The sequence below is a fragment of the Mobula birostris genome, chromosome 3, assembly GCF_030028105.1.
Source record: "Mobula birostris isolate sMobBir1 chromosome 3, sMobBir1.hap1, whole genome shotgun sequence".
Taxonomy (NCBI): Eukaryota; Metazoa; Chordata; class Chondrichthyes; order Myliobatiformes; family Myliobatidae; genus Mobula; species Mobula birostris.
In genome coordinates this window covers 69,822,013-69,840,660 of record NC_092372.1, presented here as the reverse complement: position 1 = coordinate 69,840,660, position 18,648 = coordinate 69,822,013, and the positions used below count along the sequence as shown (strand labels likewise).

At 46.2% G+C, this 18,648-nt stretch overlaps 1 protein-coding gene across 3 annotated transcripts in view; it reads right to left on the bottom strand.

Annotated features, from left to right (window-relative positions):
• The window catches only part of ugdh (UDP-glucose 6-dehydrogenase), a 38,366-nt gene that overhangs the window by 15,762 nt on the left and 3,956 nt on the right, over nt 1-18,648 (bottom strand). Inside the window, exons 1-4 of one of the 3 annotated variants that reach the window (XM_072252844.1) lie at nt 12,498-12,556; nt 12,153-12,234; nt 6,818-6,981; nt 6,604-6,705 (exon numbers count right to left, since the gene is read on the bottom strand). In XM_072252844.1, the coding sequence (XP_072108945.1) occupies nt 6,604-6,705; nt 6,818-6,979 (264 nt within the window). In that variant the 5' untranslated portion in view covers nt 6,980-6,981; nt 12,153-12,234; nt 12,498-12,556. Of the gene's footprint in view, nt 1-6,603; nt 6,706-6,817; nt 6,982-12,152; nt 12,235-12,497; nt 12,557-18,648 lie in introns of those variants that run through there. The other 2 variants (XM_072252843.1, XM_072252845.1) reach the window with 2 other exon arrangements.

Below are 18,648 nucleotides of genomic sequence, written 5' to 3'. Positions count from 1 at the left end.
ATTTAACCTCCATGGCCTCTCTCTCCCTGTCGCTGTAATCTCCACCAGTCCTGTGAACTGTCAAGGTACCTATAACTCACCTACATTATCCTTGCAGAAAAATAAGCCAAGTGCTCATTGTCAACTATGCCTTCAGCTCTGGAATTTCTGAAACTTTTGTTCAAGTTCAAATTTAATTGTCATTCAACCGTACATGAATACATTGAATTGACTTTATTTCTTACATCCTTCACATACAGAGGAGTAAAAATCTTTACGCTACGTCTCTGTCTAAATGTGCAATGTGCCATTTATAATAAATAGTATGTACAACAGGCTAGTCAATATAACATAGAAATACAGTTGTGTCAGCATGAGTTAAGCAGTCTGATGGCCTGGTGGAAGAAGCTGTCCTGGAGCCTGTTGGTCCTGGATTTTATGCTGCGGTACCATTTCCCGGATGGTAGCAGACGGAACTGTTTGTGGTTGGAGTGACTGGGGTCCCCAATGATTCTTCGGGTGCTTCTTACACACCCATCTTTGTAAATGTCCTGAATCATGGGAAGTTCACATCTACAGATGCGCTGGGCTGTCTGCACCACTCTCTGCAGAGTCCTGCGATTGAGGGAGGTACAGTTCCCATACCAGGCAGTGATGCAGCCAGTCAGGATGCTCTCAATTGTGCCCCTAAAAAAAGTTCTTAGGATTTGGGGGCCCACACCAAACTTCTTCAACCATCTGAGGTGAAAGAGGTGCTGTGTTGCCTTTTTCACCACACAGCTGGTATGTACAGACCACGTGAGATCCTTGGTGATGTTTATGCCGAGGAACTTAAAGCTGTTCACCCTCTCAACCCCAGATCCATTGATGTCAATAGGGGTTAGCCTGTCTCCGTTCCTCCTGTAGTCCACAACCAGCTCCTTTGTTTTTGTGACATTGAGGGAGAGGTTGTTTTCTTGACACCACTGTGTCAGGGTGGTGACTTCTTCTCTATAGGCCACCTCATTATTATTTGAGATTAGCCAATCAGTGTAGTGTCATCAGCAAATTTAATTAGCAGTTTGAAGCTGTGGGTGGCGACACAGTCATGGGTATACAGAGTGTAAAGGAGGGGGCTTAGGACACAGCCCTGAGGGGCACCTGTGTTGAGGGTCGGGGGAGAGGTGAGGGAGCCCACTCTTACCACCTGCCGGAGATCTAACAGGAAGTCCGGGATCCAGTTACACAAGACAGAGTGAAGACTGAGGTCTCTGAGCTTCTTGTCAGGCCCTGGACAGAATTATAGTGTTGAATGCTGAACTGTAGTCCAAGAACAGCATCCTTCTTCTCCAGATGTGTAAGAACGGTGTGTAGAACTGTGACTATTGCATCATCTGCCGAGCGGTTGTGTTGGTAGGCGAATTGTAGGGGGTCCAGTGTGGTTGTAGGTGGTAGCATGCTGCAGATGTAGTCCTTGACCAGCCTCTCAAAGTATTTGCCAAACAAAAGAGCGTTATACTCCGGGACAAGATGCAAGACACAGTATGAACAGTTATACATAGCTTAAGGCACATATAACGCATATAAGAGAGCAAGCACATGTAAGATAACAGTAAAATACAATCACACAAAAATAGTCCAAAATCCCTGAGTCCATGAATGTTGCAGCAGTCTGCAGTCAAACACATTACTGCTTGTCTTCTGCTGAGTGAACACTAGGAGACAGCGGCGACTCCAGCGTGGCCACACTGCCTCCAATGAAGCGCCTGGCTCTAACCCCTCCCACGGGTGACTGACACTACAACTCGAGGCCAAGTCCTCCCTCGACAGTGCCCATGCAGTTTCTCCTTCATTCGCCATGACCATGCATTTTCCAACATTTTATTTCATTTGCCACTCTCTCGCCCATTCTCCTAATCTGTCTAAGTCCTTCTGCACCCTACCGGTTTCCTCAACACCACCTGCCCCTCCACCAATCTTCGTATCATCTGCAAACTTGGCAACAAAGCCATCTATTTCATCATCTACATCGTTGACATACAGCATAAAAAGAAGCGCACCCAACACCAATGCCGTGGAACACCAGTCGTCACTGGCAGCCAACCAGTAAAGGATCCTTTTAGTCCCACTTGCTGCCTCCTACCAATCAGCCAATGCTCTAACTGTGCCAGCAACTTTCCTGTAATACCATGGGCTCTTAACTTGGTAAGCAGTCTCATGTGTGGCACCTTGTCAAAGGCCTTCTGAAAGCCCAAATATACAGCATCCACTGCATCCCCTTTAACAATCTACAAAGAACTCCAACAGGTTTGTCAGACAAGATTTTCCCTTAAGGAAACCGCACTGACTATGTCCTATGTCACCAAGTACTCCATAACCTCATCCTTAAAAATTGACTCCAACCTCTTCCCAACCACTGGGGTCAGGCTAACTGGTCTATAATTTCCTTTCTGCTGCCTTCCCCCCTTCTTAAAGAGTGGAGTGACATTTGCAATTTACCAGTCCTTTGGCACCATGCCAGGGTCCAATGATTTTTGAAAGATCATTACTAATGCCTCCACAATCTTCATCGCTACCTTTATCAGAGTCCTAGGTGCGGTTCATCTGGTCCATGTGATGTATGTACCCTTAGGTCTATCAGCTTTTTGAGCACCTTCTCCCTTGTAATAGTAACTTCACTCACTTCTCTTCCCTCACACCTTCAACATCTGACACACTGCTAGTGTCTTTCACAGTGAAGACTGATGCAAAATGTTCATTTAGTTCATCTGCCATCTCCTTGTCCCCCATTATTTCTTCAGCTTCATTTTCTAGCAGTCCTATATCCACTCTCAACTCTATTTTTTTTTTACATAATTGAAAAAGCTTTTATATTGTTTGCTAGCTTACTTTCATATTTCTTCTTTTCCCTCCTAATAGTTTTTTCCAGTTGCTCTCTGTAGGTTTTTAAAGGTTTCCAATCCTCTGTAAACACAAAATAATCTGCAGATGCTGGGATCAAAGCAACACTCACAGCACGCTGGAGGAACTCAGCAGGTCGGGCAGCATCCGTGGAAACGATGAGTCGACATTTCGGGCTGGAACCCTTCGTCAGGACTGAAGAAAGAAGGAGGCGGAAGGATTTGAAGAATGCTTGTAGGTTCAGTTGAAAGACCAGTAATTTGAAAGACGAAAGCAGGGACGCCATAGGTAGGAAAACAATGGATAGTAGTAGAAGAAGGCGGAACCATGAGGGAGATGAGAGGCAGCTGGGGGAGGGGGCAGAGTGAAATATGGATAGAGGAAGGGAGGGGGAGGGAATTACCGGAAGCTGGAGAATTCTATGTTCAGACCAAGGGGCTGGAGACTACCTAGACGGTATATGAGGTGTTGCTCCTCCAACCTGAGTTTAGCCTCATCATGGCAGTAGAGGAGGCCATGTATGGACATATCCGAATGGGAATGGGAAGCAGAGTTGAAGTGGGTGGCTACCGGGAGATCCTGTCTGTTGTGGCGGACGGAGTGGAGGTGCTCGACGAAGCGGTCCCCCAATCTGCGTCGGGTTTCACCGATGTAGAGGAGGCCGCACCGGAACACTTCACTTGTGAGTCTGTTGGGGTCATCTATTGAATCCGGTGCTCCCGTTGTGGCCTCCTCTACATCGGTGAAACCCGACGCAGATTGGGGGATCGCTTCGTCGAGCACCTCCACTTCGTCCACCACAACAGACAGGATCTCCCGGTAGCCACCCACTTCAACTCTGTTTCCCATTCGGATATGTCCATACATGGCCTCCTCTACTGCCGTGATAAGGCTAAACCCAGGTTGGAGGAGCAACACCTCATATACCTTCTAGGTAGTCTCCAGCCCCTTGGTATGAACATAGAATTCTCCAGCTTCCGGTAATTCCCTCCCCCTCCCTTCCTCTATCCCTATTTCACTCTGCCCCCTCCCCCAGCTGCCTCTCACCTCCCCCTTCTACTACCTATTGTTTTCCTACCTATGTCATCCCTGCTTTCCCTACCCTACCCCTTTGTCTTTCAAATTACTGGTCTTTCAACTGAACCTATAAGCATTCTTCAAATCCTTCCCCCTCCTTCTATCTTCAGTCCTGACAAAGGGCTCTGGCCCAAAACGTCGACTCATCGTTTCCACTGATGCTGCCCAACCAGCTGAGTTCCTCCAGCGTGCTGTGAGTGTTGCTTCCAATCCTCTGTCTTCCCACTAATTTTTGCTTTGTTGTATGCCCTCTCTTGGTTTTACATTAGCTTTGACTTCCCATATCAGCCACAGTCGCACTATTTTGCCATTTGAGTGTTTCTTCACTTTTGGAATACACCTATTCTGAACCTTCCTCACTTTGCTCAGAAACTCATGCCATTGCTGCTCTACTGTCATCCCTGCTAACATCTCCTTCCAGTTTACTTTGGTGAACTTCTCTCTCATACCTCTGTAATTTCCTTTACTCCACTGAAATACTGCTACATCAAACTTTACTTTCTCCTTTAAAATTTCAAATTGAACTTAGTCATATTGTGATCACTGTTTCCTAAGGGTTCCTTTACCTTAAGCTCCCTAATCACCACCAGTTCATTATACAATACCCATTCCACTATAGCTGATCCCCTAGTAGGCTCAATGACAAACTGCTCTAAAAAGCTATCTTGTAGCCATTCAACAACTCACTCTCTTGAAATCCATTTCTAACCTGATTTTCCCAATCGACCTGCATGTTGAAATCTCTTATGACTATCATAACATTGTCCTTTTGACACACCTTTTCTATTTCCTGTTGCAATCTGTGGTTCACATCCTAGCTACTGTTGGGAGGCCTATATATATAATTGCTATCAGGATCCTTTTATCCTTGCAGTTTCTTAACTCAACTCACAAGGATTCAACATCTTCTGATCCTGTGTCACAGCTTTCTACTGATTTGATGCCATTCTTTACCAGCAGACCCATGCCACCCCCTCTGCCTACCTTCCTATCACTCTGATACAATGTGTAACCTTGGATATTTAGCTCCCAACTACAACCATCCTTCAGTCACGATTGAGTGACGGCCACAACATCATACCTGACAATCTGCAATAGTGCAACAAGATCATCCACCTTATTCCTTATACTACACGCATTTAGATACAACATCTCGAGTACCGTATTTGCTATCCTTTCTGATTCTGCAACCCTAATGCACTGATACTCACCCTGCTGGCTGCATTTATATCCTATCATCTGCCTGCCCTTCCTGACAGTCTGACTGCACACTATCTTTGCTTTTTACCATCCGTCCTATCTTGCGACCCTTTACTCCAGTTCCCAACCCCCTGCCAAATTAGTTTAAACCCTCCCCAACAGCTCTAACAAACCTGCCCACGAGAATATTGGTCCCACTTGGGTTCAGGTGCAACCCGTCACTTTTGAACAGGTCACACCGCCCCCCAGAGGAGACGCCATTGATCCAAGAACCTGAAGCCCTGCACCCTGCACCCTGCACCAGCTTCTCAGCCATGCATTGTCTGACAAATCACTCTGTTTCTACCCTCACTGGCGCATGGCACGGCCAGCAATCCAGAAATCACTACCCAGGAGGCCCTACTTCTCAACTTTCTACCTAGATCTCTAAATTCTCTTTTCAGGATCTCATTGCTTTTCCTTCCTATGTCATAGGTACCAATATGTACCAAGACACCTGGCTGTTCTCCTTCCCTCTCCAAAATGTTGCAGATGAGATCTGAGACATCCCTGACCCTGTCACCTGGGAGGCCTCACACCATCTGGGTGTCCCGTTCACATCCACAGTATCTCCTGTCTGTTTCCCTCACTATCAAGTCCCCTATCACTACCATTCCCCTCTTCTCCCTCTTTCCCTTCTGCACCACAGACCCATGCTCAGCTCCAGTAACCTGCTCTCTGTGGCATTCCCCTGGGAGGTCATCCCCCACAACAGTATCCAGAACAGTATATTTATTATTGAGGGGAAAGGCCACAGGGGTGCTCTGCGCTAACTGCCTAATTCACATTTCCATGTCTCCTGACAGACACCCAGCTACCTGCCTCATGCAACTTAGGGGTGACTACTTCCCTGTAACTCTGATCCTCTCCTCGCTCTCCTGTACAAGCCAAAGGTCATCAGCTGCTGCTCCAGATCCCTAAGACGGTCTTCAAGGAGCTGCAGCTGGAAGGCCCTTGCGATCACAAGAAAAGAGTCTAAGATAATCACTCGCTGTTAGACTGCACACCTCCTTTGCACACTGATGCCTCTCTGTGGTAGACAGCATTGCAGTCTGTACCAAGTCCAGCTCCTTCAGTCTTTCCGCCAACGAGCAACTCGCTGAGGGGTAGACCTGTGGTATTTTATGTTCAATGTCCACCAGGGTCTTGTGATCGTAAAAGATACTTTAAAAAATACAATAACCTCTCTGGTCGACCCCGTAGAAGCTACTGCGGCTAATCGCGCCCCCCATCTTACAAATCTTTGCCTCTCTAATTTTCTTTCACAACATAAAACCTAGCTCTTTGCCCACGATTCTGCTTGTTCACTCTGCTGTCTCCTTGTATGTCTTGATTTCATGCATGACTTAATAAATTATACTCTTAAATTCTTGGAGAGTTTTGCTACATTGAAAGCACAATGTGTGTGTTGTTGATGATAAAAATTACCGAAATAAATATAAGGTCAGATTCTTGAATGGCAGTATCGATGTCAGCTGAGAAAAAAAGGTTCTTCCCTCTGCATGACTCTACCACTTCCTTTAAACCAGGCTGCAAAAAAAAAACAAAATTGAAAATAGCAACTAAATATATATACCATCAGAATGACATGCAGCAAAGAATTTATGAAACAATACATTGGATGAATATTTCAGTAGTATACCTCATAAATTGGAAGTGTATTTGAGTTCCAGGCTTCTATTCTTGCTTGGTTAACATCTACAACTGTAATGTGAATCTCGGGACACATGTGAGCAATAACACTGCATGTTGGACCCCCAACATATCCAGCTCCAATACAACAGATCTTCTTAATTTCAAACATTCCTGCAGGAAAAGTGTTGTCAACATGGAAATGAGATTGTTCAATTCTGTAATCAGAAGTTTCAAACCTTCATGTTACTTTATGTTAAGCCATCAATAAAACCAAAGAACAATGGTCATGATTGTTGTGGAACAGAGGGATATAGGACTACAAGTATATGGTTTCCTGAAAGAGGCATCACAGGTAGACAAAGTATTGAGGAAGGCTTTTGGCATAAGAGCCTTTATTAGTCAGGGCACTGGGTATAGAAGTTAAGATGTTATACTGAGGTTGTACAAGATGTTGGTGAGACTGCACTTGGAGTATCATGTTCAGCTCTGGTCATTCTGTTATAGGAAAGATGCTATTAAGCTGAGCAGAGTTCAGAAAAGATCAAGAACTAGAGGAATAGGTTTAAGATAGAAACATACATAGAAACATACATAGAAAATAGGTGCAGGAGTAGGCCATTCGGACCTTCGAGCCTGCACCGCCATTTATTATGATCATGGCTGATCATCCAACTCAGAACCCCGCCCCAACCTTCCCTCCATACCCCCTGACCCCCGTAGCCACAAGGGCCATATCTAACTCCCTCTTAAATATAGCCAATGAACTGGCCTCAACTGTTTCCTGTGGCAGAGAATTCCACAGATTCACCACTCTGTGTGAAGAAGTTTTTCCTAATCTCGGTCCTAAAAGGCTTCCCCTCTATCCTCAAACTGTGGCCCCTCGTTCTGGACTTCTCCAACATCGGGAACAATCTTCCTGCATCTAGCCTGTCCAATCCCTTTAGGATCTTATACGTTTCAATCAGATCCCCCCTCAATCTTCTAAATTCCAACGAGTACAAGCCCAGTTCATCCAGTCTTTCTTCATATGAAAGTCCTGCCATCCCAGGAATCAATCTGGTGAACCTTCTTTGTACTCCCTCTATGGCAAGGATGTCTTTCCTCAGATTAGGGGACCAAAACTGCACATAATACTCCAGGTGTGGTCTCACCAAGGCCTTGTACAACTGCAGTAGTACCTCCCTGCTCCTGTACTCGAATCCTCTCGCTATAAATGCCAGCATACCATTCGCCTCTTTCACCACCTGCTGTACCTGCATGCCCACTTTCAATGACTGGTGTATAATGACACCCAGGTCTCGTTGCACCTCCCCTTTTCCTAATCGGCCACCATTCAGATAATAATCTGTTTTCCTATTTTTGCCACCAAAGTGGACAACTTCACATTTATCCACATTAAATTGCATCTGCCATGAATTTGCCCACTCACCCAACCTATCCAAGTCACCCTGCATCCTCTTAGCATCCTCCTCACAGCTAACACTGCCACCCAGCTTCGTGTCATCCGCAAACTTGGAGATGCTGCATTTAATTCCCTCATCCAAGTCATTAATATATATTGTAAACAACTGAGGTCCCAGCACTGAGCATTGCGGTACCCCACTAGTCACTGCCTGCCATTCTGAAAAGGTCCCGTTTATTCCCACTCTTTGCTTCCTGTCTGCTAACCAACTCCCCACCCACACCAATAGCTTACCCGCAATACCGTGTGCTTTAAGTTTGCACACTAATCTCCTGTGTGGGACCTTGTCAAAAGCCTTCTGAAAATCCAAATATACCACGTCCACTGGTTCTCCCCTATCCACTCTACTAGTTACATCCTCAAAAAATTCTATGAGATTCGTCAGACATGATTTTCCTTTCACAAATCCATGCTGACTTTGTCCGATCATTTCACCGCTTTCCAAATGTGCTGTTATTACATCCTTGATAACTGACTCCAGCAGTTTCCCCACCACCGACGTTAGGCTAACCGGTCTATAATTTCCCGGTTTCTCTCTCCCTCCTTTTTTAAAAAGTGGAGTTACATTAGCCACCCTCCAATCCTCAGGAACTAGTCCAGAATCTAACGAGTTTTGAAAAATTATCACTAATGCATCCACTATTTCTTGGGCTACTTCCTTAAGCACCCTGGGATGCAGACCATCTGGCCCTGGGGATTTACCTGCCTTCAATCCCTTCAATTTACCTAACACCACTTCCCTACTAACATGTATTTCGCTCAGTTCCTCCATCTCACTGGACCCTCTGTCCCCTACTATTTCTGGAAGATTATTTATGTCCTCCTTAGTGAAGAGAGAACCAAAGTAATTATTCAATTGGTCTGCCATGTCCTTGCTCCCCATAATCAATTCACCTGTTTCTGTCTGCAGGGGACCTACATTTGTCTTTACCAGTCTTTTCCTTTTCACATATCTATAAAAGCTTTTACAGTCCGTTTTTATGTTTCCTGCCAGTTTTCTCTCATAATCTTTTTTCCCCTTCCTAATTAAGCCCTTTGTCCTCCTCTGCTGAACTCTGAATTTCTCCCAGTCCTCAGGTGATCCACTTTCTCTGGCTAATTTGTATGCTTCTTCTTTGGAATTGATACTATCCCTAATTTCTCTTGTCAGCCACGGGTGCACTACCTTCCTTGATTTATTCTTTTGCCAAACTGGGATGAACAATTGTTGTAGTTCATCCATGCAACCTTTAAATGCTTGCCATTGCCTATCCACCGTCAATCCTTTAAGTGTCATTTGCCAGTCTATCTTAGCTAATTCACGTCTCATACCTTCAAAGTTACCCCTCTTTAAGTTTAGAACCTTTGTTTCTGAATTAACTATGTCACTCTCCATCTTAATGAAGAATTCCACCATATTATGGTCACTCTTACCCAAGGGGCCTCTCACGACAAGATCGCTAATTAACCCTTCCTCATTGCTCAAAACCCAGTCCAGAATAGCCTGCTCTCTAGTTAGTTCCTCGACATGTTGGTTCAAAAAACCATCCCGCATACATTCCAAGAAATCCTCTTCCTCAGCACCTTTACCAATTTGGTTCACCCAATCTACATGTAGATTGAAGTCACCCATTATAACTGCTGTTCCTTTATTGCACACATTTCTAATTTCCTGTTTAATACCATCTCCGACCTCACTACTACTGTTAGGTGGCCTGTACACAACTCCCACCAGCGTCTTCTGCCCCTTAGTGTTACGCAGCTCTACCCATATCGATTCCACATCTTCCCGGCTTATGTCCTTCCTTTCTATTGCGTTAATCTCTTCTTTAAACAGCAACGCCACCCCACCTCCCCTCCCTTCATGTCTATCCCTCCTGAATATTGAATATCCCTGAACGTTGAGCTCCCATCCCTGGTCACCCTGGAGCCATGTCTCTGTGATCCCAACTATATCATAATCATTAATAACAATCTGCACTTTCAATTCATCCACCTTATTACGAATGCTCCTTGCATTGACACACAAAGCCTTCAGGCGCTCATTTACAACTCTCTTAGTCCTTTTACAATTATGCTGAAAAGATGACAGGTACAGATTTAATAGAAGCCTGAAAGGCATTTTTTCATACAGAGGGTGGTGTGTATATCGATTGAGCTGTGAAAGGAGGTGGTTGAGGCAGCTACAATAACAATGGTTAAAGGATGTTTAGATAGGGATTTCATTATTTATTATTTAGGGATACAGCGCAAAACAGGCCTTTTCGGCCCAGTAAACCACACTGCCCAGCAGCCCACCTATTTAACCCTTGCCTGATCACAGGACAATTTACACCGACCAATTAACATGCTAGGGGCACGTCTTTGGTGGACTGTGGAAGGAAACTGGAGCATCCCGAGAAAACCCACACACTTACAACGAGTACGTAGAAATTCCTTACCGAGGATGCCGGAACTGAACTCCAAAATTCAATGCCCCAAACTGCAATGAAGTCTCGTTAACCGCTATGCCACCGTGGCACCACAGGAAAGGTTTAGAGGGATAAGGGTAAAATGCAGGCAAATGAGACTAGCTTAGATGGACATCTTTCCGGGTATGGATGAGTTGGGCTGATGGGCCTTTTTCTATGCTGTATGACTCTCTGGACAGTACAACTCATCAGTGTGTAAGCATACCAAATAATAAACAAGACAGATCTCCCTAATTTACAAAGGATGCATGGCATAGACATAGATATTGTAATTTGGTCCATGTCCATGTGTATGTTCCATTTGAACGTCTTTTATATCAGAAGGTTAGTTTGCTTAAATTAGTTTAACTACCTAACTACTTTTCTATCGCCTAGATTTCCGTAGGAGAAAAAATATTTCCAAGTAAATTTTCAATCTTAAGTCCAGGCTAATAGCCTGTTGTCTTACCTTCTCACGTTCACAGTCTGAGTGGAAAATCCATACAAGGCAACGCCTATAGTCATACATAGTGATACAGTACAGAAGGCTCAACATGTTCAAGCCAACCAACCTAACCCTAACCCATTTGCCCCACATTCTCCTAAATTTCCCAAACTATGTTTCTATTGAAATGTCTCTTAAATGTTGTAAATGTACCTACTGCCCCCCCCGGCATTTTTTTCCCTGCAGAAGTGGTTTGCCATTGTCTTCTTCTGGGGAGTGTCTTTACAAGACAGGTGATCCCACCCATTATCAACAGTCTTCACAGATTGAGCACCTAGCATTAGTGGCCACATAGCCAGGACTTGTGACGTGCACCGGCTGCTCATAGACCATCCACCGCCTGCTCACACAGCTTCACATGACCCTCGTGTGGGGCCAGGGGGCTAAGCAGGTGCTCCACCTTGCCCAAGGGTAGCCTGCAGGCTAATGGAAGGGAGCACCTTCTTCCTCCTTTGGTAGAAATGTATCTCCACCCCACCACCTTTCCCTCCCAATAAGCCCTCCCCCACTCATTTTCTATCAGCCATGTGCCTATCTAAGAGTCTCTTAATTTTCCCTAATGTTCCCTAATGAACCTCTGACAAGAGTTCAAACATTTTATAAACCAGCAGGACATTTCATCGCATCAAGGAACTTTTGTTAAACATATTTTAGAAAAAAAAACTGATGAACTTCAAACTGCCTTAAAAGGGACCAATCTGCCTGACTATCTTTAACGGATGCCCTAGTTGGAAATGTGCACGTCGCATTCAGTGACAGCGGAACGACGGGATTTCCTGTCAGTATATGGTAACTGCACGGGACAGGAGTTGCGAGAGCAGTAACTTTGCTCCTCCTGTAGAGACGCTCGGTGAATCTCCCGCACGCATCCCCAGTCCTACATCTAGAAGTCAGGCGAACTTCAGAGCACTGTCTCTGTTCCGCTGGAGTATAAGCAGAGATTTACCTTCCGTCAAGTTTCAGCGTTGAGGCTCTACTCAGTGTTTAATACCTCTTCCGCGTTTGATGGCGCGTGATCGACTTTTGACCTGAAAGATGAAGTGAATTATAATGAAGTGACGGCCACAACCAATCCTCGTTCGCTCAACGTCGGACTGGCGCCTCCAGGTTGGGAGGATCAACAGGGAGCGGTGAGAACAGGGTTTGCGTGAAGTCAGAAATGATGTGGTAACCGTGTATAACCTTGCACTGGCCCAGGTTGTAATATTAATGCCCCCACCCGCTCCAACTATCGCTGTCACCCCTTCCCAAGGTCGTCCTCCACGTTTGGCCACTCCACGGGATTCATTACCGTCTCCCACCAGCACAAGCCTCTCTTCTCCTCCTGCTTCTGGAATAGCTCCCAACCCGGCTGTTTCCACCGCCCTGAGAGAGGAACCTGTGCAGTTGGGAGGGAACTGTCTTTCTCCCTCAGAGCAATTCCGGAGATTGAGAGCAGGGGAGTGTCTCTATTGCAGCCAGTCCGGCCACTTCCATGCTACCTGTCCCCTTTGGCCAAAAGGGAAGGCTCACCAGTAGAAAGGGGGACCCTGGTGAGCCAGACAACATTCCCTTTCGTCCCCCGAACCCAGATGCAGATCCTGGTTACTTTATGTTACAACCCACAGTCCCTGCCTCTGTCAGCTCTGGTGGACTCCGGCGCTGAGGGAAACCTTTTGGATGAAAACATAGCTTCCCAGGCTGGAATTCCTCGGGAGCTGGTGAGTACCCCTCTGGAAGCCCGGGCACTGGATGGAAGCCTTCTGGCCCGAGTCACACACTGCACACCACCCGTGTCTCTTATTCTCTCTGGGAACCATTGGGAACAGGTACGATTTAACCTAATTTCCTCTCCTCAAGCTCCTATAGTTCTTGGGTACCCCTGGTTAAACTGCCATAATCCCCACATTGACTGGTCCACCGGGAAGATAGAAAGCTGGAGTCTGTTCTGTCTCTCCACTTGTCTACAATTGGCCCTTTCCCCTGTGGAAGTCACCGCGACCTTGTCTGCCGCTGAAACCAACTTATCCAAGGTTCCAGCAGAGTATCATGATCTCGGAGAAGTATTTTGCAAAGAATGGGCTCTTGCCCTGCCTCCACACCGCCCTTACGATTGCGCAATTGACCACCTCCCCGGAGCCCCTCTACCCACCAGTCGGCTGTATAACCTGTCCTGGCCAGAAAGGGAAGCAATGGAGGATACCTAGATGACTCTCTTGCAGCAGGCATTATCCGACCCTCATCTTCCCCTGTAGGCACAGATTTCTTATTTGTGGGGAAGAAAGACGGCTCACTGCACCCCTGCATTGACTACCGTGGCCTGAGTAGCATAACCATAAAGAATAAGTATCCACTGCCCCTTATCAACTCTGCTTTCGAACCCCTTTATGGAGCCACCATCTTCTCTAAGTTGGACCTACGAAGTGCCTACCACTTGGTCAGGATAAGGGAGGGAGATAAGTGGAAATCAGCTTTTAACACCCTTCTTGGTCACTTCGAATACCTGATCATGCTATTCGGTCTCACCAATGCCCCCGCTGTTTTCCAAGCTCTGATAAACGATGTCCTTAGGGACTTTATTAACCGTTTGATTTTTCTTTATTTCGACGACATCTTAATCTTCTCCCGCAGTCTTCAGGAACACATCCACCATGTCCATCAGGTTCTGCAGAGGCTTTGGGAGAACAAACTATTCGTGAAGGCTGAGAAGTCCCTTCCATCAGTTTCCTGGGGTACATCATTGAGAGCGGGCAAGTGAGAGCAGATCCCAAAAAGATCCAGGCGGTGGTAGAGTGACCAAGACTCACGACGCTCAAGCAACTCCAGCGATTTCTGGGGTTCGCAAACTTTTATCGTCGCTTATCAGGGATTACAGCCGGGTGGTAGGGCCCCTTACTCGACTCACCTCTAATTTTCACTGGGATCCCGAAGCAGACTTAGCCTTCTCGGAGCTGAAGAGGCGTTTCACCCTCACTCCCATCCTGGTCCAACCAGACCCCTCTCGCTAACTCATTGTGGAAGTCGATGCCTCGGACTCTAGCGTGGGAGCGGTCCTCTCCCAACGCTCCGGCCCAACCTAAAACTCCATCCCTGCGCCTCTTCATGCCGGCTATGCCCTGCCAAACGGAACTACGATGTAGGGAACCGGGAGTTACTGACCGTCAAATTTGCTTTGGAGGAGTGGAGGGAGCGGAACATCCATTCATCGCTGGACTGATCACAAGAATCTCGCATACATCCAAACCGCCAAAAGCCTGAATTCCCGCCAAGCCTGTTGGGCATTATTTTTTGGCTGTTTTGGATTCACACTCACCTATCGGCGGGGGTCCAAGAATGGGAAGCCCGATGCTCTCTCTCATCAATACGTCTCTGAGGAGGGCCCTTCTGACCCCGAGATCATCCTGTGTAGCGGCTGCCCTCACCTGGGAGATCGAATCCATAGTCAAGGAGGCCCAATGGACTCAACCTGACCTAGGCACTGGACCCCCCCCCCCCCAATTCGCCTCTTCGTGCCTGACTCAGTTGGGTCTCAGGTTCTCCAGTGGGGGCACACTTCCTGTTTTGCCTGCCATCCTGGAATCGATCGGACTCTGTCCCTTCTGGAGAGACATTTCTGGTGGCCCTCCATGGACACTGACACCAGTTCTTTCGTCGCTGCCTGTTCTGTTTGTGCTCGTGGAAAAGCTTTCCACCAACCACCTGCTGGGTTGCTTCGTCCCCTACCTGTCCCTGGCCGCCCTTGGCCTCACATTGCGCTGGATTTTGTTACTGGACTACCCCCTTTACAAGGGAACACTGCTGTACTCACCGTGGTGGACCGCTTCTCCAAAGCTCTGCATTTCGTAACCCTTCCCAACTCCCTACAGCCGTGAGACAGCCGACCTCCTTGTTCATCACATCTTCCGCCTTCATGGAATTTCCTCTGACATTATTTCTGACCGGGGTCCCCAATTCATCTCTCAGGTGTGGAGATCAAGCCCTTGGAGCCTCAGTAAACCTGCCTTCTGGCTTCCATCCACAGACTAATGGTCAAACAGCCTGAGCAAACCAGAATTTGGAAGCAGCACTGCGCTGCATAACCGCCAACAACCTGTCATCCTGGAGCACCCATCTCACTTGGGTGGAGTATGCCCACAACTCCCTGGTCAGCACTGCCACCGGAATGTCTCCCTTTGAATGCCCCCTCAGTTACCAGCTCCCCTGTTTCCTGCACATGAAGATGACATTGCTGTGCCTTCAGTTCAGGCCCATCTCTGCCGGTGCCGCAAGATCTGGAAGGATGCACGTGCGGCCCTGCTCCGCTCAGCCAACCACAACTGGAGCATTGCCGATTGCCATTGAATTGCTGCACCAAACTATCAGGTTGATAGTTTGGCTCTCATCAAAAGACATCCCCCTCAAGAATGAACCCAAGAAACTCGCCCCTTGCTACCTGGGACCATTCGAGATTGAGAGTGTCTTCAACCCCTCGGTGGTCAGACTCAAACTGCCCAGATCCATGCACATTCATCCCACATTCTACGTCTCCCAATTGAAACCTGTATCTGTCAGCCCTTTGTGCCCTCCTGCTGAACCCCCTCCATACGCCAGGATCATTGATGATCACCCAGTGTACGCCGTCCGGCAAATACTGGATGTGTGCTGCCGAGTCAGGGGTCTCCAGTACCTGGTCGATTGGGAAGGATACGGCCCAGAGGAACACTCCTGGATTCCCCGCTCCTTCATCCTAGACCCTTCCCTCATCCGTGATTTCCATCGAGACAATCCGGACAAGCCTGGTAGTTCACCTGGAGGCTCCCATTTTGGGGGGGTGGGGTGTATTGTCAAGTTCCTGATCATTAATTCCCCATCTTTCTCCTAATTTCCTTTGATTGTTCCATGGTTCTGACCATTAATTTCCCAATTGCTTCTAATTCTCTTTGATGATGGCACACCTGGTTTCCATCAAGACCTGCAGCATTAGAAGCCCGGTGTTACAACCACTAGTCACCAGATTGTTGGTTTTGCCTGTGTGGTAATTAATGTTTCCCAGCTGCTTTGGACCGTGTGTTCTAAGTTTTGCTCCAGTTTCAAGGTTTACCTATGAAACTCAGTCTTTCTGTGTCGAGGCTCCCTGTCAAGATCCCTCCTGTTTGCTGTTTGACATTCGCATCCGTGTAAGCATCCTAACTCAATCTCCGTACCTGTGTCCTGCACTTGGGTTTGTTTCATTCGGTCAATGCAACACCTTCTGTATGAACCTATCATTCTCTGCAACTTCTACCATCTCCAAAGGGATCCTACTAGTAAACACATCTTAACCTCTTCCCCCCACTTTCAGCTTTCCACAGGGAATTCCTTTGGTAATTCCCTTGTCCATTCATCCTGCCCCCCCAATCTCCCTCCTGACAGTTAAGCCTACAAGCAACCAAAGTGTGACACCTGTCCAGTCACCTCATTACTCACCTCCATTCAGGGCCCCAAACAGCCCTTTCGGGTGAGACAACACGTCATCTGCAAATCTGCTGGGGTTGTCTATTGTATCCAGTGCTCCTGATGCGGCCTCCTCTACACTGGTGAAACCCATTGTCAATTAGGGGACCACTTCATTGAGCACCACTGTTCCATCCACCAACAGCGGAACAGTTTGATTCTGATTCCCATTCCTTTTCCAACATCTTAGTCCATGGCCTCCTCTTGTGCCATGATGAGGCCATCCTCAGGGTAGAGGAGTAACACCTTATATTCTGTTTGGGTAGCCTGCAACTTGATGGCATGAATATCAATTTCTCCTTCTGGTAAAAAAAAATCCCTCCCTCTCCCTTCTTCTATTTCCCTCTCTGGTCTCTTCTCTGCCTATTACCTCACCCTGGTGCCTCTCCTAGTTTCTCATATGTTCCACTGTCCTGTCCTATCAGATTCCTTCGTCTCCAGCCCTTTACCTTTCCCACCACTTGGCTTCACCTATCACCTTCTGGCTAACCTTCTCCTTCCCCACTTTTTTACTCTGGCATCTTCCCTCTTCCTTTCCAATCCTGGAGAAGGGTTTCAGCCCAAAATATCAACTGTTCATTTCCATAGATGCTGCCTGACCTGCTGAGTTCCTCTAGCATTTTGTGTCTGTTGCTTTGGATTTCCAGCATTTGCAGGATTTCTTGTGTTTAAGATCTAGCCTTGGTATTTCTTCTAGGCCAGGGCTGGCAAATCTTTTTGGCAATAATCTTCTGAAAAAACTATCACACGTGCCACGGTAATTTTGAACAGGGATTATCATTGATTCATAAACTAGTAGCAATAATTATGAACTTTTTTAAGGAAAAAGGATGAGTACTGTTGTTTATTTATGTGTTCATTGTTTTATTATTAATAAAATTCTAAGGGACATTGAAGTACATGAAACATTTTACAAAACCTGTTCAAAAGTGATTAATATTAATCTTTTAAAAAGACAATTGGAAAAAGAACATCATTTCTAAATAGTAACATTATTGTAACTTTTTACTATCCAAATACTGATATATACACTATTTCAAAATGTTTCATCCAATGTCATTTGTTCTCGCAACTCTCTAGCTGGCACCAAGCTGGTGTGAGACATTTCTGTGAAAACATCTCGCTGCTGTCAGGTTAAAAAAAAAAATCATTTGTTGTTTTATTTGGCAGTAAAGAGAATCATTATAGATGGGGTTTAAAGAATTGAGGGGGGTATTGCATGTCACGCACCAACATAATATTTTGCGTGTGTCATCTTGGGTATGCCATCCCAGCTCCAGGCTATACATTTTGGTACATTTACACCTATCACTATCTCAGAACACCCCAAAAGTCAATGCACTGATGTTGTAATGGATTGAACTCTGGTAGCTAATTTGCTAATATGGCAGACAGTCTATGCCACAGAAATAGCCTATTTGACCCAATAGGTCACAACTGGTGTATATGGAGTTTCCTTTCACTCCATTTCACACAACTCTGTCAACATGTTGTTTTACTCCTTTAGCTCTCATGAATTTCCTCTTGAACACAATGTTTTGCTTCAATTGTTCACTGTGGTTGCAAGTTTCATATTCTAACCACTATCTCCTGACTTTGATAATGACTATCAAATACTTATTGCCCCACTTGTTATTTCTCATAACTTTACAGATACATATCTTATTTTAATCATTTGTTTTTGCAGCTTCTCCAATTTCAGCTTACCTATGACATCTCCATTGCTTTCCAAAAAAGATTTGAGACAAGTTTGGCATTACTTCTCTCTTAATTTTTATTTCTTATCTTTAGGAATCAACAGGTGTTTGGCACAAACAAGAGAAAATCTCCAGATGTTGGAAATCCAAGTAACACACACAGAATGCTGGAGGAACTCAGCAGGCCAGGCAGCATCTGTAGAAAAAATTAGTTGACATTTCAGGCCAAAACCCCTCAGTAGGACTTCTGAATCCTGCCGAAGGGGTTCGGCCTGAAATGGTGACAGTACTTTT